Source organism: Melitaea cinxia, chromosome 15 (assembly GCF_905220565.1).
Source record: "Melitaea cinxia chromosome 15, ilMelCinx1.1, whole genome shotgun sequence".
NCBI classification, from domain to species: Eukaryota; Metazoa; Arthropoda; class Insecta; order Lepidoptera; family Nymphalidae; genus Melitaea; species Melitaea cinxia.
This window is the reverse complement of record NC_059408.1, coordinates 12217015-12240935: the sequence shown is the minus strand read 5'-3', so window position 1 is coordinate 12240935 and position 23921 is coordinate 12217015. Positions and strand designations below refer to the sequence as shown.

Sequence of the window (23921 nt, the reverse complement as noted above, 5' to 3'; positions counted from 1 at the left end):
TGTCAAATTGTCAATTTGATCTATCGTTCATCGCGAACTGCTTTAAACGGTGGACGATCGTTCGGGGTGTGTATAAAACAGAATGTTTTATTGAAAGTTTTCACACAGAAAATGTAAATTGAATTACGATCATGAGTGCTAATATCATTATAAGATTAAGCGTATCGTCATTGGTCTCATGACCACTTACATTTAATTCTCATACCTATAAAAATTTACAATGGGTGACGTCGTAAGCTTATTTTCTGTGATAATAATGAAATTAAAATCAAAATTTAATCAAAGTAAGATTTACTTCCATTGCGATTTGCCATGGGAAAAGCTCAAGTCTGTGAAATGGATGAACGAAAGAGCCACCTCGAATAAGGCCTACGTACCGACTACTGTAAGTCACTATTTATTAATAAAAAGCAAATAAAACCCAGCCAATTAGTAGCTTTGATGGTATTTTTAAATATTTGCCATTTTTTATTGGATTTATTAAGATTTATGTATAAACTCTATTTAACAAAATGTGAGGATAAATAATTTCAATATATTTTATAATAATATTAATGTAGTTTATATTAGTGTATTTAATTATATGTAGTTTTCACATTATTTGGTTTAGTTATTTACTAATATTATATTTTTATGATAAAAAATAATTTTAATTTGTTCTTTTTTTAAGTTTTTATTTATAAAACATAATTTATATTACAAATATGATAAAAATAAAAACTATTTGTATATATAATTCAATTGTCTTATACGTACATGTCTTAATTTTTCATATTTGTTTATTTAATTATGTTTTTAATCACATGTATAAATAGCATAAGTTATTTAATATTACTAAAAATATATAGTGAAAAGGAACCAAAATGACTTTACCAACTATTGTAACCTTGTTTTTAAGAATTTATTTCTATATTACATGGACCACATTTCTGAAAAACTAAGTGTTTCTTGAAATACATTTTTTTTTAAGTCAAAGTACTTGCTGGTAGTCTTGTGCATATATATAACGTACCTGGCGTGAAGAACTTGATAACTCCACTTACACAATTTTTTTTTTATCGTTGCAATGGCTTCCTACGGCGTTGGTTTTGTATAGAAATAATTGTGTTTGCAGACAAACGAAAAAAAACCAACTTCAATTAAATCGACAAGTAATACAACGTAGATCGACGAAAAAATTGTCAAGTAACTACGCGTCATCAAAGATTACTCAAAAAGTAGTTATCAGATCTCGATAAAATTTAAATGTGACCACATGATGAACATCAGCTTTTCATTCATTAAAAAATTATCAAAATCGGTACACCCAGTAAAAAGTTATGCGGATTTTCGAGAGTTTCCCTCGATTTCTCTGGGATCCCATCATCAGATCCTGGTTTCCTTATCATGGTACTAAACTAGGGATATCCCCTTTCTAACAAAAAAAGAATTATCAAAATCGGTATATCCAGTAGAAAGTTATGCGGTATAATACAACGTAGGTCGACAAAAAAAGCGTCAAGTAAAAACGCATTATTAGATATAACTCGAAAAGTAGTTGTTAGATCTCAAATAAATTTAAATGGGACCAATTGGCACACACCACCTTTCGATTAAAACAAAATTTGTCGAAATCGGTCCACCCGGTCAAAAGTTCTGATGTAACATACATAAAAAAAAAAAAAATACAATCGAATTGAGAACCTCCTCCTATTTTGGAAGTCGGTTAAAAATTGACAATTCGATATCTACGTTACTTTTAAAGTTATTGTCTGTGACAGTATATGAATATGTCCATATTTTGCATATTTTATTAAACAAAACGAGATATCTACGCGATGAGTATTTAAAAAATATATAATATCGTGATATATCCTTATATCTTATAGTTAAAAACCGACCTAGCATACGTAAATTGACAAAACTAGACATCAAAGCGACACACCACTACGTTAACAAATGAAAATATCTATTTATCTACTTATATTCAACTAAAGCTAAAACAATCATAACATGATATGTCAATTTATATTTTTTCAGCTTGGTGAATGCATAAAATCATAAGATGACATAATTGGATATTAAGTTATTGCCAACAGATATCTATTCCTGCTTAGCTTAAATAATTTTATAAGTCGTCAGTAAAGTCTGTTCTGTAAGAGTTTACCATCTGTTGTAAAAGAAATAATATTTATTCAGACACATGTGGTCGGTAAAATAAGAACAACACTGTCACTATGAGGTTCATGTAGTTACTTAACAATCACCCTACATTACAAACAATACATCATAAATTTCTGTTAAGTGGACACACTCATATGGAATGCGATTCTGACCATGCAATTACAGAAAAGGTAAAGAAAAGGACCCAGATGAAAATAAACCACTTAAATGACTGGATTCAGTTGGTACGAACTTGTAAAGTTCAGAAACCATTTAAGGTTGTTGCTATGATGCTAAAACATTTTTTTAATTTTACTGAGTTAAGAACTAGAAAAGGCCCTTTTCTCTGAATAATTGTGTTTGCTCGCAAACGAAAAAAAAAACCGACTTCAATTACATCGACAAGTATACAACGTAGATCGACGAAAAAATAGTCAAGCAACTACGTGTTATCAATGATTACTCATAAAGTAGTTATCAGATCTCGATAAAATTTATATGTGACCACATGATAAACATCAGCTTTCGATTAAATTAAAAATTATCAAAATCGGTACACCCAGTAAAAAGTTATTACGGATTTTCGAGAGTTTCCCTCGATTTCTCTAGGATCTCATCATCAGATCCTGGTTGTTTGGATCCTTATCATGGTACCAAAGTAGGGATATTCCCTTTCCAACAAAAAAAGAATTATCAAAATTGGTACATCTAGTAGAAAGTTATGCGGTATAATACAACGTAGGTCGACGAAAAAAGCGTCAAGTAAAAACGCATTATTAGATATAACTCGAAAAGTAGTTGTTAGATCTCAAATAAATTTAAATGGGACCAATTGGCACACACCACCTTTCGATTAAAACATAATTTGTCGAAATCGGTCTACCCGGTCAAAAGTTCTGATGTAACATACATAAAAAAAAAAAAAAAAAAAAAAAATACAGTCGAATTGAGAACCTCCTCCTTTTTTGGAAGTCGGTTAAAAAACAAAATGAACAGGGAGAAGGTCTCTGTCAGTCAGTCAGTCAGTTCAGCCTATTGCAGGCCACTGCTGCACATAGGCCTCCCGAAGTTCGCGCCAGACATTCCGGTTTTCCGCAATCCTCATCCAGCCTACACCGGCAATCTTACGTAGATCGTCGGTACGGGCAGGAGGACGTCCCACACTGCGTTTACCAAGACGCGGTCTCCACTCCAGGACCCGTCTGCTGCAACGGCCATCGGTCCTGCGACACAGATGACCAGCCCACTGCTATTTCAACTTGCTACTTCTGTGGGCTATGTCGGTTACTTGTGTTCTCTTGCAGATAGTCATATCATATCATATAATCCTATTTTTGAGAGAAACCCCAAGCATAATACCTTTCCATTGCACATTGAGTGGCTTTAAGCTTGTGAAACCAGCCCCTTCGTCAGCGTCCACGTCTCGGCTGGTAGACAGTGGTGTAGCAAAGTGGAGGCGGCAGGGGCGGCCCGCCCCGGGCGGCACTTTTTAGGTGGCGGTGGTAGAAATACAAAGTTAGACACAGGTACAATACAGTATGATTTGTCTTTTACAATACTTAAATAATAAAAATATTTTGTAAGTATTGGAACCATGTTATATTATTTTTATCGCAACTATAAATTCGGACCGATTGAAAGGAGCACGGAATTTTTAATTACTTATTTTGTGGCGAAGTCGGAGAATACCTTTTCTTTGAATGATATTTTCTAGCGATTGGCAACGTCTTGTGGGTATTCACCGTTTATGACTAATAATCGAAGACTTGTCTTCAAGCATTGTGGAATCTTCGAAGTGAAGACTCGACGAAGCCTGCCAAACGCCACCCAGCCCAACCGAATCCTCCTATTGGCTTCCTTCTCGAAGTTGTTGCGGCCTAGTTGGATAGTATGGCCTAGTTAAATATAATCCTGAACAACTTCGAGAAGGGTATCATCGACCGATACCGGTCTCGGTATGACTTGGTTGTTAAACATAACTTTCGTTTTGTCCAAGTTCATACAGAGACACCGACAGAGGGTAACATAAGGTCTCTGGCAACCTATTAAATGGTTACAATATAATAAGAACAGCATCGGAACCATACTGTTCAAAACACAACCTTGATTGTGAAATTTCTTTAAAAATCTCTCCTTTTTTAACCGATTTCCAAAAAAAAATCTCAATTCGATTGTATTTTTTATGTACGTTACTTCAGAATTTTTGACTGGATGTACCGATTTCGACAAATCATTTTTTAATCGAAAGGTGGTGCGTGTCATTTGGTCCCATTTAAATTTATTTGAGATCTAACAACTACTTTTCGACTTATATTTAATAATGCGTTTTTACCCGACTGTTTTTTTCGCCGAGCTACGTTGTATTTATACCGCTTAATTTTTTACTGGGTGTACCGATTTTGATGATTTTTAATTTAATCGAAATCTGATGTTTTTCGTGTGGTCACATTTAAAGTTCATCGAGATCTGATTGCAACTTTTTGAATAATCTTTGATAACGCGTATTTACTTGACTATTTTTTCGTATACCTACGTTGTATTACTTGTCGATGTAATTGAGGTCGGTTTTTTTTAGTTTGCGAGCAAATAGAATTATAAACTAATCGAAATTTCATTACGAACATTTTCATCAAAAGAAATGTTTGATAACCAATTCTATGGCGAATAAGTTGATAAATCATCGGTGAACATGTTGGAAAGTTAATGATTATGAATAGTAAGATAATAAGAAAGAAATGCATAGCCATATTTGAAAAACCATCTAAAATTACTCTTAAATCAATTTAGACATTTCAAATACACTGAAAAACTGATTTTAAGGAATTCAATTTAACAGTGTTTTCACAGCTTTGAGCACTAATGTATGAGGAATAAGTTGATAAGTCTAATAGGTACCTTACAAAATAAGCAGATTTTACGAGAATACGTAATACGTAATTCGAAAGATCTCATAAAATTATCCATAAATCAAGCTATAAAGATGAGTTCAAGATGAAAATAGATTTTGGAGAAAATGTCAAACTTTAAAATTGCTGCCCGGGTAAAATTGCCATTTTGGACTTATCAAGTTCTTCACGCCAGCTACGGAATCTATCCCTGTTTATATTTATTATCTTTCAGATATACATTAGTTGATTTGTTTATTTCCAAAGATTTTATAATCTTTTTTTCATAAAGAGAAGAGGCTTACCAGCCAGTTAATGTATTATTTGTAATAAAGTATATTTAGTATGTGTTGTGTATTGTTAAAACTATTTTTTAATTTGTTTATAAAATAATTATAAGTGCATATATTCAATTCTTGTTACTTGTAAATATGACTGAACTAAACTACAATTGTTCTTGTGTTTATTCATAATATTCATAATATATATATATATATTGCTTTTTATCATGTAATACTGCTGTAATACCGACTATTTAACTAAAATGATTTGTAGTTTATTATATAATTTGTCATAACTCTTAAATAGAGGCTATACAATATCATAATTGAATTAATATGAGCATTAGTTAAATAACATGGCAATTCCATAACCATAGGTTACCTAATCAACTTAGTAAATAAATTTTTTTTTAAAGAAAATATTGTTTTAATGATTATTTAACAGAATCATTAAGGCGTTTTAATGATTAGTCATTAGGAATAAAATGAAAAATAAATTTTATTAATATTAAGTGTACGTATATTTTTGGATAAATATAAGACCATATTATAAAGGCTTTTTATTAATATATTAATAGGTTTAAAGAGAGTGGAAAAGTAATGTTGTTTATTGGTGTTGTATAGGTGGAAAATATTGCCAATGTGTGTACCCATGCACTATGCGTTGCACCAGCGTCTCTCGGCGCGCGGGAATTGCTAACGCGCTCCATGAATGCGCCCCAAGCCATAGCAGCTGTGGTCTACGGGATGGCGCTTTGCCTCCTGTTCGCCGTGTCCACCACCTTCCATTCAGTATGCTGTTGTCAATCTGACACGTAAGTAAAAATAAGAAATTCCCATAATTACATTTTTACTTTGAATAAAAACAATAAAAAAGAAACATGCACTTACGCTTCTAAATTCACTTTACTTTTAAATAATATGTTTAGTTTATGATAGAGTAGAGATAGGCGACATCAGGACACATACTTGAAAAGTATGTACGTTTGTTTTTTACATTATAATACAAGACGAGTTAAAATCTTATCGTATTGATAATATCACTAGTGATTGATGATAGGATCAAACAAAATATTTACTCATAAATTATCGCGTCTGACTGATTCATCATCCACCGCCGAGCTTATAGGTGCCTACATCAATACAATCGAAGGGCAATATATCCTATGAAATATGTGTTTTTTATATTATGTGTATTATATATGTATGATTATATTGATATATTGATGATATTGAATAAGTATTTTTATTAATTTATTTTGTTTACTTTATTTTTGCATAATTTTTAAATCGTTAATAAAACATTTTTAATCGTTGTTATTTAAATCGCTAAAAAAGACGAACTTGTAATATTTTTAAATAAAATACGATACAATACAAATTCTCTTTATTGTACACATTCGCATATATATAAGAACGAAATTTAAAAACAGTAGGTATGTACCTAGCCCCTTATTGCGAGAGTGAAGAGTTTATAGGGAGTGAAAGAGAAATAAATAATAATTATTTGCTTGCAGACGAAAAAAATCGACTTCAAATAAAAAATAGTCAAGTAAATACGTATCATCAGAGATAACTCAAATAGTACGTGTCAGATCTCGATCAAATTTAAATTGGTCCACTTAACAAATGATTCATCTAAATTGTTACATGTAGTAAAAATTTGTATTATACGCACGAAAAAATTCAGTCGGTTTGAGAGTCTTTTCTTTTTTTGAAGTCATTTAAAAAGTTAAATAGGCTTCACTAAATTGTTTTTTTTTTGTTCCCGTGGGAACGTAGAGATAAAAAAGTAGCTTAGTGCTATTCTAGACCTCGAGCTTTATACGGAACTATTGTAATTGTAAACAGTTCGTAATCAAGTTCTTTTTTTTTGTGTCATCAAGTAAAAAACACTCACGCAAACTTTCGCGTTATACCAAATATTAGATGGATAAATGAAGTTTATTAACAAAAAGTTCCTTTTTTTTTGTTGAGCAACAAAAACAAAAAGGTATATTTTAAATTAAGGTACCAAATACCTTAAAAAAATAATATTATCAGCGTAAACATGGTCACTAACCTGCCTGCCCAGCGTGGTGACTATTGGCAAAACACATCAGTTCATGCCATTTTTGGCACGAACTTGTCTAGAGGCCTATGTCCAGCAGTAGACTGCGATAGGCTGAACTGATGAAGCATACACGCAAAAGTTATTTTAGGAATCAGACCAACTTTGAAACTCTGCACATCCTTTGGTCACTCACTAAATATTTCTAATATACCCTAAATATTTATTATGTTTTTTTTTTTAATTTTACTGTAAACTAAACTAAGCGAAAAAATTTTTTTTCATGTTATGTCATTGTTAAAGCCAGGTGTACTGAGCTTTTTTTATTTAGGTAGGTATACGCGGGCCTCAGGTAAGAACCAGTTCTTATATTCGACATTTAAATTAAGATTTAAAAAATTAGATACTGATTATTTTAATTAAAACTTGAAAATAATGGAAAAACAAAAGACTAAAATTTTAAAATAATTTTTAAAACACATTTGGGATTAAAATAATTTAGCTGTGTAATTTTTTTATGGATTAGTATGTAAATTATTAATTCATTTGAATGCCTTAAGAATTTAAAACAGTGAATTTTACTTCCTTGACGTACATTGTATGCATGTTAATAGCCTTGGAAAGTTATTCCTTGAAGAGTAATGAAAATCTATTAATACGATTGCAAAATAATTAAATTAAAATACTGTTCAAGGTCTATCCATCGTCCATAAGTTTGACCTTTAAAAACAATCAAGTAATGAGAAAAACAGAAGCTATATAAGTACCTAGTTTATCTAAATGCACGTCATGATAAAAAATTGGTCTAATAGGTATACTTAATACTCGTAGTACTTAAGACATGGATACCTGTTTCACAGTAAATATTAAAATCACATTATTTACAATTTTTGGATTCAAATACTACGAAGTGGAGAGTGATGGTCAAATAGAAAAAAAAAGTATCATACACTATACGAGCTACTCTGGCGTACTTCTGTATAACCGTGCAATAATATTTTTCTTAGCCCTAAAAACGTCGATAAAATGAAATATTAATACTAAAGTAACAAAAGTCCACGCAAACTTTCGCATTTGTAATGTTGGTAGTATTATTAACAGTGGTGGGGCACACCAGGAAATATCCTGATCAAAATCCGGAGCAGGCTGACTGTTGCAAGTAGTGTTCCTGTGGTGTGTAATTTGATGACTAGGGGCCGGCAACGCGCTTGCGATGCTTTTGGTGTTGCAGGCCTCTAAGCTACGATAATTGCTCTTCATTATGTGAGCCGACCTAGTTTTATAGAAAGAAAATATGGTCTATACCACAATATTACAGTAAATACGTAGGTTCTTCTTTATACCAACATTCCTACAGGATCGATAGCGACGTGGGTAAAACACCTAAATCTAACTAATAAATGAAAAACAAAAGCAATAAAAAAGCAAATAACCAATAAATAGATAAAACTTTATTGCATACACTCAAATTACAGTCAAGTAAAAGAAAAGAAACAGATTAGAAACATTTAAAGTAATACAGTGCGCAGAGGCGTTCTTATTGCTGTAAACTTTATTAGTAGAAGAAAAGAGTAGTTGGAAGACCCAAACATTTAATCAATTCACTTTTGTCTATTTGTATATTAGTTCAAAAGTTAAATTTTTTCGCTTCAGTCTGTAATATCCCATTCCTGGGCATAAGCCTCTTTCCCCATCATCCTCACCCTCATCCACGACGCTGCTCCAATACGGGTTGGCGGATATATTCCCTACAATGAGTGACAATCGCTATCACGTGTGCATAATAACATCCGGGATTGACAGCTTAACGTGCTCTCCGAGGCATGGTGGGGAGACCCACCAGGACTATTAAATCTTAACCTTGATTAAATCAACTGTAGGTAATTTAATTTATTTTTTATTCTCTCTTTTGTCTTTCTATATTTGTATTAATTTAAATAAAGATATATTAAAATGGACAAAATAGTGTGACGTTATTAATTATTTAATTTTAATTAATTAGAAAGAATGTCATTATAATATAATAATTAATTGTAAGCAATGACATTGTAATTAAATTTAATCTTATCATAAAAGCCGACATTTCAAATGATTTGCAGGTACTTATACTTTATTAGTACCCTACCGGGAGACTCACAAGGACTAACAACCAGATCGGAAATAAATATTTGTATAAACATAAAGATCAACTCCGAGCGGGAATCGAACGCGCAACCGTCAGTGTTTAAATGCCACAGATACGGCACACGCACCATTACACCAGAGCGCGGTCGTCATTAAACAATTTAATTAATTGGGATGAATAAAATTACATATTTTTTTTTATCTTTTAAACTAACGCAAATATACTCGTATTTATAATAAATTACCTGTTCTTTTGTATTCCTTTATATGAGTTTACGATTAGGTACATTTAATTAAAGATTTTTAATTTTGTTTCAGCATATTTATTGTTTCTTCAAAGACGTTTGACTTTAATATTAAAGAATTAAAGGCTATTGAACGTTTGATGTATCATCATCATCATAATAATTATAAAATGAATAATAATCGTTAATTCGCTTTTCATGTATTTATTTTGTTTATTTGGGAAACAAGCGATATAAACAACACATACAATTAAATTTCTTACAAAAAAACATTTATTAATAAAGCTTCCACTAACAATAATAAACAGACGTCATTTTAAAAGTCGAAATTTTAAATTAATTAACAGAATACAAATTGAATTAACTATCAAAAAGAGAAAAAAAAAATCAGTTACATATATCAAAAGAGTAACAAATATAATTCATTCATGTATTTAGCCATACGCGTGTCTGCAAATAAGCGCAAAAAGAATTATACAAAAATCATTCATTGATAAAATTTCCACTCATATAAATAATAAATAGACAGGTCATTGGATAAGTCAAAATTTAAAAATATGTCATAAAAAGAGTCAAATGTGTCAATTATGTCAAATGATAGAATTATAATTTAAAGATAAATCAAAGATAAAAATTAATACAAAAATTACTTACTGCAATAAATCAAAAAGTGTTACATTATTATTTTTTTACTTATTACATCCCTAACATGCTGCTGCATCCTTGCTGCTTTAATGACGTTTAGGGTACAATTAAAAATGTCAATGGAGTTAAATATGTCATCGTAGTTTCTGGAGGACCTGAGAACAAAGATGTTTCCGGCATGTTTGGTCCTGGTTACAGGGACAGAAAATAACCTTGTTGAACGCGAACTCGTCCGAGACCATTTCAAAATTCAAATTAATGTTTTGTTAAAAACGCCGAATCAAAATGAGATTTCAGTATCTTATACAAAAAAACTTGGTCTCTCTCTAAGCGCTGATCAAGCAACTATGGGAGGGGTAACAGTACGATAACTTCATTGCGACTTAAAGCTTTTAAATTAAAGTGCCTTTCAAATTATGGTAAAGCTTTAGATTAGGTAAAACCGAATTTCGGGACCGTGGGGGGATGGGGGGGAGAGGGTGGGGAACGTTACCCCTGGTACCACTGTCACACCTCGGAACCCCATGGTTATGGAGATATCCATGGTTAAAGTTTTGAGGTTAGAAGAAGAATTTCGAAAGTTAGAGGAACGCTTGGCCCCGGCGCTACGGGAAGTGCAGCCCTTCCGCCCTTGCGTGCGAAAGCGCGCGAACGAATGCGTAGAGGAGCGGCTGAGGCTGGTCGCCTTCGGCGACCAGCCTCAGCCGCTCCTCTACGCATTCGTTCGCGCGCTTTCGCACGGCGGGCGAGGGCTGCCCTCCCTTCGCGCCTCCGCGGCACAAAAAAACACTCTAGGGGTAGGACAGACCAAGACCACGTGGACAGTGGGGTGCTCCGATTCGGTTTTGGGTATTTTTCGAATTTCTAAACCTATATTCTAGCACGCAATGTTACTAATTTTATTAGAATATTATGTCTGACGCGTTATTTTGTTTAAAAGTGTCGATTTGTCACACAATGCAAACAGTACGAGCTCAAAGGTATATTATAATAGCTTTAAATTCTTCTTCTAACCTCAAAACTTTAACCATGGATATCTCCATAACCATGGGGTTTTGAGGTATGACAGTGTTACCTTGTATAGATTCCCCTACACCCTCCACCCTCCACACCCAAAAACCCCATAATTCGGTTTTTTTTTGTACGGAGCATGAGTGAGCGTGCTTTCGCACGCAAGGGCGGAAGGGCTGCACTTCCCGTAGCGCTGGAGCCAAGCGTTCCTCTAACTTTCGAAATTCTTCTTCTAACCTCAAAACTTTAACCATGGATATCTCCATAACCATGGGGTTCCGAGGTGTGACAGTGGTACCAGGGGTAACGTTCCCCACCCTCTCCCCCCCATCCCCCCACGGTCCCGAAATTCGGTTTTACCTAATCTAGATCTTAGCCCAAATTATCTTTGAATTTTTTGTATAGCTTCAATATAAGTTTTGTACTGAGGGTTCCAGACTGTCGATGCATACTATATGTAAATACATCTCTACTGTATGTAAATACATCTCTACCACATCGAAATACAAAGCCAAGCATTCGGTACGCCTATGTAGTTATATGCTCTATGTGAAAATTAAAAGGACAGTTTGCAGTCAAGAAGAACGCCCAAGTCTCTCACTTCGGATACCCTGTGAAGTATAACATTGTTTAAAAAATAATCATATTTCAAAGACTCAGTTCTTTTAGAAAATAAGATAGTGCTACACTTTTTGGGATTCAGAGTCAGGTGATTGTTTTTACAATAAATACTCAATTCTTTCAGATCGATTTGTAATAATTGACAATCAAGAGTTGTTTTAATTTTCTTATATGTACATATATTTTCATATATGTAATCTATACTTATATTATAAAGATGAAGATTTTGTTTGTTTTTTTAAATGCGCTAATCTCAGGAACTGCTAGTTTAAATTGAAAAACTCTTTTTGGGTTACATAGTCATTAAACTATATGTGGCTATAAATAAAAATAAAATAAAATAAGCTTTTATTGCTGTTAGATTTTAACTTATTTGACTAAACATTACTTTTAAGAATACCTATAACCCATCCCATATCATCACGCTACGACCAATAGGAGCTGAGCATTCATAAGAAATCTTATGAAAGCGGGAAAAATACTCTTTTTTGTGAGAGCTTTCGTTGCGTGTGCTGCTTAACACGTTGAACCACGCCTTGATTTATTAGTTTTTCTGGTCGGGCATGGGGGACACCGTGTAGTCGACACACAATTTTTCCATTGGTTTTGCGGAGGATATCACAAGCCAGATTCAACTAAAAAAATATGTCTTAGTATATGTCATATAGTGTAAAGAAAAATAAGTAAGTAAAAATCTTTAAGAATTGGTATGATGATGGTGCAATAAAAACTTATCATATTTTTTTTGTAAATAAGGACTTTTAAACTGAATGATACTTCTATCTATATCTATGGATGAAAAATACTTCATAAACAAAGCCTTTTTATAAAGAATGACTTTGTCTTTTACAGCATTTAAATTGTAAATAATTTAGGAGATAAAGTAAAATCAAATGTAACAACGCGCTAGGTCAAGCCGCGCTTCTGTGTACGTCGCTCTCGAGTTGCATATGACCTAGTGGTTCAAAAATATTATAGTACGTTTTCCCTCAAATTAACGCGGGTGAAACCGCGCTGCACAGATAGTTAAATTATAATCATGTCATCGTCAAGATAGCGGCGTTGTTTGACGGAATTCAACCTACTTATTACGCGCCAAACATTTGACATATCTAAATTTATATCTGTTCGTGTAAGCGTATCTAAGTTGTCTTGTCGTTATTGTGTGCACGTATGGATAAAAAGAGCCTCGTGTAATATTTAACTGCCTTAAGAAAACTTAGTTTCTTGATCAAATAATATCAAAATGTTAACTGTATTCAGTCGTATTGACGGGGGGTCGATTCTGACTAATTTATTTTGTTTTTGATACACTGACTGACTGATTACACTTTTGTCGAGTTGATAATTTTAAGAACGAGGTTAAAAATTTAAAAATCGACCGCAAAATTCAAAAATTTATAAAAAGATTTGTTTAAGTCTTGTGTACAGAGTTTATGGTGAAATTAAATTAAATTAAAATTTGTTGTGTGGCTTTTTAACAGTTTTTCCCGATTGCCAAGAAGGGTTATGTTTTTCGTGCGTATCTTGGTAATATTCTTTATTTCTTCATATCTCCTAAACTGCTGAACAGATTTTTATAATTAATGTTCAGTTTAACACATCTGCTTATTTCAATAGCTGCTAACTGCTATATTTCAATAGCAACAATAATTTCCTAAATAATAAAGAAATGCTGACCAACACAATTTACTGCTAAAAGAAATACCAAAAAAAAAGTACTTTTTGTTTCTTACTTTCGTTATTATTAAATTACATCTGTATGTATCGTGCAGGTCCTTAATATAATTGTACATACTCGCACCAGCGCAAATAATAATTTTTTTCATACACCTCTTCTTTATATCAATTTATTATTCTGGGCCCGACTTACTGGTTATTGATTTTACGCAGAGCTATTGCGATTTGATCTTCGCTAACTTTAAGGGCAAGTCGGTAACCTTTTAAAGTAATGTTTTGGACAAAAGTTATATTAATATTCAGCATTTACAACCTGAAAATCTTTCATATTTTTATTTTTGGGATTTTTCAAAATCATTTTAGAATTTACGAAGATATCAGCTAACATACGACGAAGACAAGCCGACTATCTTCTATTTCTAATTCACTTAAAACTAAAAAATAAAAATCTGTAAAAACTAAACGTAAGAAATGCGCTGAAATAAGTTAGTAATAGCCAAAGTGGCTAAAATCGTGTTATACATTTGAAAACTCTATGCAATACATATTATTTACTATTATAACATTTAACATTTTAAAATTTACTTCATTAGTTTGTTTGTTACACCTGCCCAAGTCACGAACCTGGTGCATACACACTTTGTAGATTTTTTGCTGTTGTATTAAACTTGAAAGGCGTGTAATAGGGAACACAACTAATTATTATCAGAATCAGAGATATTGTTGGCCATTCTTTGGTAAAGTACTAAAACGATAATATACGAGTATTAGCGTAAAATAAAAGCAGTCTCCAAATGAAGTTAAAGGCTCGTTGTCATATCATCATATATCAGAACGAGTGCAAAACTACGACAGACGACTGACTACTTTGCATACATTATTATGTCTAATTTATTTCCAACAAACACAATCGCAATAAGTATGTGTAACAGGTACAAAAGTAATTAATCATTATTTTGTATTTATAATGCAAATAAATTCATAACGAATAATTTATATGAAGCTGATTTACATCAGCGATTTAAGAGCCATTTCACAAAAATCGGTAACAATCCGCGAAATTGTAATATTTTGACGTCGTTAATCTCAGTGTTGGATGCAATAATGTAATTTATATTCTTGAAATATAATAGAGCAACCTTTGTTGTAGTAGGATAGTCAGATCAGAATTTTGATTTATATTATTTGTATAAAATTGTTAACCTTTTCATCAGCCTCCTCTCTGAGTAAACGGTCGCAATGTATACTTTGAAGTCCTACTTTTCAATAACCTCTACGTTGAAACCGTTTAAAAAAATATCGTAATATGTGGAATATAATTTTGTTGAATACTAGAACAGATTTTTATTCCATTTGTATCTCTATTAATCGATAAAAAAAAATTTAAAGTTACGAATATTTTCCTAATAAGTACAATTTTAAAAGCGACATTTTTCTTAGAAAACTAAGACATTTAGACAGTCGAGCGCCAGCGCTCTTAGAGGTAAGGTTCACGCCAAATTCTGCGCAGCCGTCTCTTTCGCTGACATCCGCCAAGCGCCTGTTGTTATAGTGGATAAACCGCATTTGATACTTACATAAAAATAAAAACATATTACGAAAATAACTGTAAATAATATAATGATAATTTCTGTAAACTATACATTTGTATAATTTAATTTTTGTTTCTCACATTATCAATACTAATAGGCATTTCAATCTGTTTGACTTGTTATTTACTTATTTATTAACTAATATGTTTGTCGGTGTCATTGAGTTTATAAAAAAAATTGAAAACGGCAAAATTTTGATGGTCTACTGTCGTAAATAGCTTCATTCGTAAACTCAAAAAACTAAATCAATTAAAAATAAATTGTTTTATAAAATTGATTTTTTATTTTTATTTTAAATTTATTGACTGTTGTTATATAACATAGGGGAAAACCGGGATAGATGCCTCACTTTTTGAAATAGCCACCTAATTTCATCATTACAGCCTATACAGTCCACTGCTGGACATAGGCCTCCACAAGTTTACGCCAAAAATAACGTGAACTCATGTGTTTTGCCCATAGTCACCACGCTGGGCAGGCGGGTTGGTGACCGCAGTACTGGCTTTGTCGCACCGAAGACGCTGCCCGTCTTCGGCCTGTGTATTTCAAAGCCAGCAGGTGGATGGTTATCCCACCACCGGTCGGTTTCTTAAGTTCCAAGGTGGTTGTAGAACCTTGTTATCCCTTAGTCGCCTCTTACGACACCCACGGGAAGAGAGGGGGCCACCTAATTTGAAAAATATGATTTTTATACGAATAATTTTTATTAGTGTAAACGAAAAACCCAAACCAAATGTTAGGTAGTTCTACTCCTAAAACATCGATTGTCTCCAAGAAACATGGGCCATAGTAATGAAAAACATTTTTTGTTTTTTTATATCTTTTAATTGTTATAATTAAAATAAAATTTTTATATCACACAGAGTAGTATACCTAATCTTTTGTTTAACTAAAATATAAATTCTTAAGTTTCAACATTATATATATATATATATATATATATATATATATATATATATATATATATATATATATATATAATTAAATTTTACAAGCATTTATTCAACAAAAGTATAAATTCTTAATTGTTGGTCTAAAATATTCATATCAAGTGTCAACATGCACATTGCACAATCATACTTTCTCATCGAAAGCTGACTGTAGGTTTTCTATAGTCCAAGAACATTCTCGAGCTCGCATTACTTCCTTTCTTTTATATTTTCGTGGCATAGTTCTGCTAGAATCAGTAAAACATCCAAACATAAATATACGTAAATACATAAAAAATATAACAGACACAAAAAAAAATTTAAACATATAAACTTACTCTGTATATGGTGAATGAAGGCATAGATGCCCATCCTTTGTGATTGGGATAGATGCCCACGTATTTTTTTAAATAAATTATAAACATAATAGCATCTATTTACAACTATATGCAGACTCAATGACCCAGTATATAGACGTGATAAAAAATATAACGGAATTTATTACTATTTATAAAATTACACAATCTTAAATACTAACCTTTAAAACTTTGACGTGTTTGTAAATTTCGCCACGGAGACAATTACACACACGAGCCAAACGCGTCCTTGCCACACGAATATCTGTGGATATCTGAGGTACGGGTTGACTTCGACTCCTACTTATGCGATTAATTTTTATTTGTGAGTTCGGAATGTTAGGTTTTTAGAACGTGAGGCATCTATCCCACTGCGGCATCTCTCCCGGTTTTACCATACTTGAAATTTTTTACAAATTAATTATGTAAAAAACATTTTATACCATAGTTATTAATTTTTATTATACATTAGAAAACGATCAACATGGTTTTTTGGTTGTCACACTATACTAACTAGCACTAAGGTCGCGCGGCTCGTACGACTCGCGCGATATGACCAAATTTACCTAAACTTGCAGAGCAAAAAATTTTGAAATGGCTCTAAGGTAGGACACAGCAAAAATATCTCGTATATCTTGATACCGCAGGCAGGTGTCTTTCAGCTATGGTACGGTAGCTATCATACACGCATATACCTAAATTGCGGAAACAATTAAAATTGTATGAAAGTCTACATTTCGTCGACGCGTTGGCGTATCGGTCATAGCACAGATTTGTGCCTGTTGCACTGACATTTGCGACATCCTGATCCCCGCATATCACAAACATTTGTATTGGCCATACAGATGGTCTGGGTGTTTGTGCAGTCCTTGTGGGTCTCCCCACCGTGCCTCGGAAAGCACGTTAAGCCATCGATCGTTTGCTATCATGTACACCTGATAGCGATTGTTAATACTCACAGTAGAAAATATATCTGCCAACCCGCATAGGAACAGCGTGGTGGATTTTTGGAGTTTTTTTGTATTACATAAGTCTGAAAGAATAAAAAAGCAAATGGGAAAAGAAAACTTATTTTCCTTTACTTTTCTTTTAAAATTCCCGAAATCCCTGTGTATTACAAGTTACAACATGTTAGTGACTGTAAGACATACATATTACGAGTCTAAATGTGTCTCAAGTTTGGTTAAATTTTTCTGAATAAAATCCATCTCCCCACGAACTTTGCGAATTCTTTTTTCAACGCTTGTAGAATTTCTCTACACTAACTCCACCTGTGTACGTTTCATGCAAACATTTATGTTTAATAATGTTACACATTTAACTAAAATAGGAGGAATATAGTAGGTACAATTTATCCTCCAAGTAACTTTGAGATATTTTTGTTCTTCATATAAGTAAGTAGTAGAATGATAAAACGTAACACGATCTTTATTAAACTAGAAGCTTGTTTGTTGTTTCTAAAAATATTCTTGAAGTCACAGCAATTAGGTAATGTGCATCGGTCACGGGTTCGATCCCCGCCAGTGAAAAATATTTTAATATGATTTTTTTTCTGTAACATCATTTGCAGTTCAATTGTAAAATCATATATTTTCGTATATGTGGATTGGTTACAGGTGTGAGCTCGTAATACTGCTGTTGTGATTCGGCATACTTACTACGAGGTTTTTTAGGCGATGCTTTTAGTCGATTCTCAGATCTTCAGTTATATCGTAACTACTCGAATGTCTGTCTACCTCTACTTTTTCAAAAATATCGTCACGTTTATCCGTAACTGGGCGACCAGAACAAGTACATCTTTGATATCAAAATTTCCTGATTGAAAATGCTTGAAATTTTTTTGTCCTACTCTTACTGACAGTGCCATAAGCATGGTAATTTTTTTCGCAGTTTGAGTCTCATTTTTCCCTTTTTTAAAGTAAAACTTTAAAATGGATTGAATTTCTTCCTAGGATTAACCCATTTTTGCATACAGAAAAACAAATTAAAAGTGGCGGAAAACTGTTCTGTTTTTTAATTTTTTATTTCATTTTTAAAATGACACATTTTTATGGTATCAAAACCAACCAGTTAATACAACCAAAAAGATTTTATTGCAACTTTTTACTAGAAAGTTGTTTTTTTGAAGTTTTTGAAGTTTTTCCCCGACCTGTTAGAATCATATTTTAGAAGCTTCTTAAAGTCGTCGGTCGTAAATATAGATACATCTTCATCTCGGTAAGAACGTTGCAAATAACACGCCGCAGGAAGTTATTTGTTACATTCGAATAGGAGGATGTTCAATTACCGACAGCCCTGATAGTTTGGGGACGAAAAGTGGCCATGAATGGATCACAAGGAACGTGATTACTTGCTGGCTCTGTAACCATGTACCAAAGTTATATCGTATTGTGACACTAGATTTCTATATTTGTTTATTTATTTATTTATTTATTTATTTGTTTAACAGTAGGTAAAATCAGGTAAAGATTTATTATAGTACTAGCTGCCCGGACCGACTTCGTTCTGTCAAAAGATAATAGTATTTTTTTTTTACTACTAAACCTTCCTTCATGTTTATTTCCTTACTGTTGTATGTGTTTTTATTTATGTGTTGTGTATGCTGTGTGGCTACGGCATTAAAGAATATAGCCACCCCTCTCTTCCCGTGGGTATCGTAAAAAGCGACTAAGGGATAACACAGTTCCACACCTTGGAACTTAAAAAGCCGACCGATGGCGGGATAACCATCCAACGGGCGGGGCTTTGAATTACACAGGCCGAAGACGGGCAGCAGCATCTTAGGTGCGACAAAACCAGCCCTGCGGTCACCAACACGCCTGCCCAGCGTGGTGACTATGGGCGACAAACATTAATTTGCGCCAAAAATGGCGCGAACTTGTGAAGGCCTATGTCCAGCAGTGGACTATAATAGGCTGAAATTATGTGTATGTTATTCCATTCATTTTTACTTATATAGACAATATAAGTCTTATAAATTTACCGAGTACTATAGTTGCCGATTTTTAACCGACTTCCAAAAAAGGAGGAGGTTCTCAATTCGACTGTATTTTTTTTTTTTTTTTTATGTATGTTACATCAGAACTTTTGACTGGGTGGACCGATTTCAACAAATTTTCTTTTAATCGAAAGGTGGTGTGTGCCAATTGGTCCCATTTAAATTTATTTGCGATCTAACAACTACTTTTCGAGCTATATCTAATAATGCGTTTTTACTTGACGCTTTTTTCGTCGACCTACGTTGTTATTATACCGCATAACTTTCTACTGAATGTACCGATTTTGATAATTCTTTTTTTTGTTGGAAAGGAGATATCCCAAGTTTAGTACCATGATAAGGAAACCAGGATCTGATGATGGGATCCTAGAGAAATCGAGGGAAACTCTTGAAAATCCGCAATAACTTTTTACTAGGTGTACCGATTTTGATAATTCTTTTTTGTTGGAAAGAAGATATCCCTAGTTTAGTACCATGATAAGGAAACCAGGATCTGATGATGGGATCCCAGAGAAACCGAGGGAACTTCTTGAAAATCCGCAATAACTTTTTATTAGGTGTACCGATTTTAATGATTTTTAATTTAATCGAAAGCCGATGATTATCATGTAGTCACATTTAAATTTCATAGAGATCTGATAACTACTTTTTGAGTAATCTTTGATAATGCGTTGTTACTTGACTATTTTTTCGTCGATCTGCGTTGTATTACTCGTCGATGTAATTGAAGTCGGTTTTTTTTTCGTTTGCGAGCAAACACAATTATTTCTTTACAAAAGTGAGCGTAAACAGTACATATAATATAAGAAAATAATTTAATTTCTCTCTATATATATATATATATATTCTATTGGTTTAATAATATTTAGGTACGTCAAAGATTAAAAATCATCTGTCCTCACAAAGTTTTTGTAGCGTTATTAGCGTGCTAATAATTATTATGCATGTATTATACACATAAACCTTCTTCTTGAATAAAATATCTATTAACAAAATGCGCATCAAAATCTGGTGCGTAGTTTTAAAGATCTAAGCGTACATAGGGACAGACAGCGGCAAGCGATTTTGTTTTTAACCGACTTCAAAAAAGGAGGAAGTTACTCAATTCGACCGTATATATATTATATATTTTCGGGGATAACTTAGTCGTTTATGAACCGATTTTGATAATTCTTTTTTTTTTTTTGAAAGGAGATACCATGTGTATGTATACTCAAATGTGACACCATGATAAGGAAACCAGGATCTAATGATGGAATCCTAGAGAAATCGAGGGAAACCCTCGAAAATCGTAGTGACAACTAGTCCGTTTGTTAATTTTTTTTGTCTACTTACGTTGTATTACTTGTCTATGTAATTTGAAGTCGGTTTTTTTTTTCGTTTGCAAGCAAAAAATTATATACTATGTAGTGATTAGGATAATGTGTGTAGGCCATGTATACCATATAGTAAACAGGAGGTCATGTTATCGGACAAAAACTGAGTCTATTGGGACAAATTTTATTGACCATAAAGCTATTTACTGTCTGAGAGTTTATATGTAAGTAGGTTTATACTTCTGGGAGCCGTTGAGTATGAATGTATGGTTTCTATTACGTGAGTGATAGCGCGATCACAAGATTGGCGTGGTTAAAATAATCGTTCAACTTAACTGAATTTAATCATAATTAAACCGCCCATTCTCGTTTCCACTGGTACAAGTTTTGTTTATACAGTTGGGAAGAAAGCCTGAAAAACTAACGGTTTTTATAAAGCCCATGTTTCAAATCAAACTCAGTGTTAAATGTAAACAACAATCTATTTAGGTTCCCACTCGTATAGGGTACACACAGCCCGCCCGGCTTAGCATCGATGAAATTTTCTAATAAAGAAAATAAGAAATGGTCTTAACAAATGCTTGTTATTGTAACAAAATGGCAGCAATACTGTAAATAAAATGAACCATTGTTTAGTGTAATTATCGAACATAATAAATACCTAGACATTTCATAATTTGCAATTCTCTGTCACTCTAACCTGGGGCATCATTATAATAACTGTTACGGTCATCCGCTAATCATAAATATTACAAATAATATATAATATTATAATAATTAGTTTATTTCCATAATCAATTATTGTATTCAACATTACTGAATAGTCATTTTATCTTTCCATATTTATCTAATCGTGTGACATTAAACGTTACGGGAACAATGAGAGATATCGGATATTATTATTTGTTCATTATAATTTAGGTATATCATAACAAATAATAGGTACATTACTCATTTCAAATTTGAAACTGTAATTTGAGTATTGCGATAAACATACTATTTCTTGAAGGCCCGCCGAAGACGCCGTGGCTCTAAGTCGCCTAACATTGTGCAATGTAATACTAACCCAATAAGTCAATACATTTTCATTTACTACTGATGATATTGATCATTCATTAACTGGATTATCATCAATAGGTAGTACTTGTTATTTAATAGGGTTTATATTAGGTATTTGAATGTTGATTGAATTATTTGCACCGTACTAATTACATAAAACTGTCTTTAAATAATTATTACTTGACTAATTTAGAGTGACAAATTTTATAACAGTTTCAGCCTGTAATATCCCACTGCTAGGCATAGGCCTCTTTCTCTTTCCTTTCCTCCTCACAAAGTTTTTGTAGCGTTATTAGCGTGCTAATAATTATTATGCATGTATTATACACATAAACCTTCTTCTTGAATAAAATATCTATTAACAAAATGCGCATCAAAATCTGGTGCGTAGTTTTAAAGATCTAAGCGTACATAGGGACAGACAGCGGCAAGCGATTTTGTTTTTAACCGACTTCAAAAAAGGAGGAAGTTACTCAATTCGACCGTATATATATTATATATTTTCGGGGATAACTTAGTCGTTTATGAACCGATTTTGATAATTCTTTTTTTTTTTTTGAAAGGAGATACCATGTGTATGTATACTCAAATGTGACACCATGATAAGGAAACCAGGATCTAATGATGGAATCCTAGAGAAATCGAGGGAAACCCTCGAAAATCGTAGTGACAACTAGTCCGTTTGTTAATTTTTTTTGTCTACTTACGTTGTATTACTTGTGTACTAATTACATAAAACTGTCTTTAAATAATTATTACTTGACTAATTTAGAGTGACAAATTTTATAACAGTTTCAGCCTGTAATATCCCACTGCTAGGCATAGGCCTCTTTCTCTTTCCTTTCCTCCTCTCCATGTCGGAGAAGGACCTGAGCCTAATCCACCACGCTGCCTAATGCAGGTTGGCGAATATATCCATATTCCTTACTAAGCGTAATAATCGTTATCAAGTGTACATGATAACAACCGGGACCGACGGTTTAACGTGCTCTCCGAGGCACGGTGGGTAGACCCACAAGGACTGCACAAACACCCAGACCACGGCAAACATCTGTATGGCCAATACAAATGTTTTCATGTGCGGGAATCAAACCCGCAACCGCCAGCGCCACATCCACAAACCAGTGCTATGGCCGTTGCGATGCTAGTCATGAATAGGTATATTTTAGAACAGCATTATAACTTTTTAACTTAAGGCTACTAAAATATTGTTGTATCGCTCATAAAAGTTAAATAATTTCACAATAACTCGTAACGTAAATTGGCACACGTTATAATTATGATCAAACCTAAAACAAAATTCCTTCTATCTCCCAACGTTTCACCGTTCACCGCTTCGAACTCGGCAACAATGCATTACGCTAAAAGGTTACTAATTTTGCAGTAAAATGAAACAGTTCCTGCACCGATGCGACCGCGCCATGATCTATATATTCATCGCGAGTTCCTACTTCCCCTGGCTGACCGTGGGCACGCTGTCGTGCTGGATGCTAAGGGAGCTACGCTGGGCGATCTGGCTGCTGGCAGTCCTCGGGATCACCTATCAGCAGATATTCCACGAGCGGTACAAGATGTTGGAGTTGTTGCTGTACTTGATAATGGGACTGGGGCCCGCGGTGATCATTGTCACGTCAAACGTATGTCCTCTATCTTTAAACGCTTAAGTCCTTGCATGCGGCTGAATACACCTATTCCTTTGTTGCAATATATGTGGGGCTCATACTGCGAATCTTGCACTTGCATCTTGCTCTCTTTGCGTATTTCTCTGCTTCTATGAACGTGTTTTTATAGAAACCGTTTCCACGACAATGGAATTGTTATTACTAGTTAAACTTACATCACCATAATGAACTAATTTGGGCATTATTAATCATTATAAACAATTAACAAAAAGATCGGTGACGACAGTTTGAGGGCGTCCAACTGGGACAAAATTTTATTTATTTTATAGCACCAGTAAATAATGCCTCAGCTCTAGTAAATGCAT

General features: G+C 33.3%; 1 protein-coding gene across 1 annotated transcript in view; it reads left to right on the top strand.

Annotated features, from left to right (window-relative positions):
- LOC123660359 (monocyte to macrophage differentiation factor) overlaps window positions 1-23921 on the top strand; it is a 47523-nt gene continuing 23602 nt past the window's right edge. The window contains exons 1-3 of the mRNA XM_045595454.1: window positions 1-385; window positions 5933-6123; window positions 23319-23571. Coding sequence (XP_045451410.1) covers window positions 221-385; window positions 5933-6123; window positions 23319-23571 — 609 coding nt within the window. The 5' untranslated portion in view covers window positions 1-220. The remainder of the gene's footprint in view (window positions 386-5932; window positions 6124-23318; window positions 23572-23921) is intronic.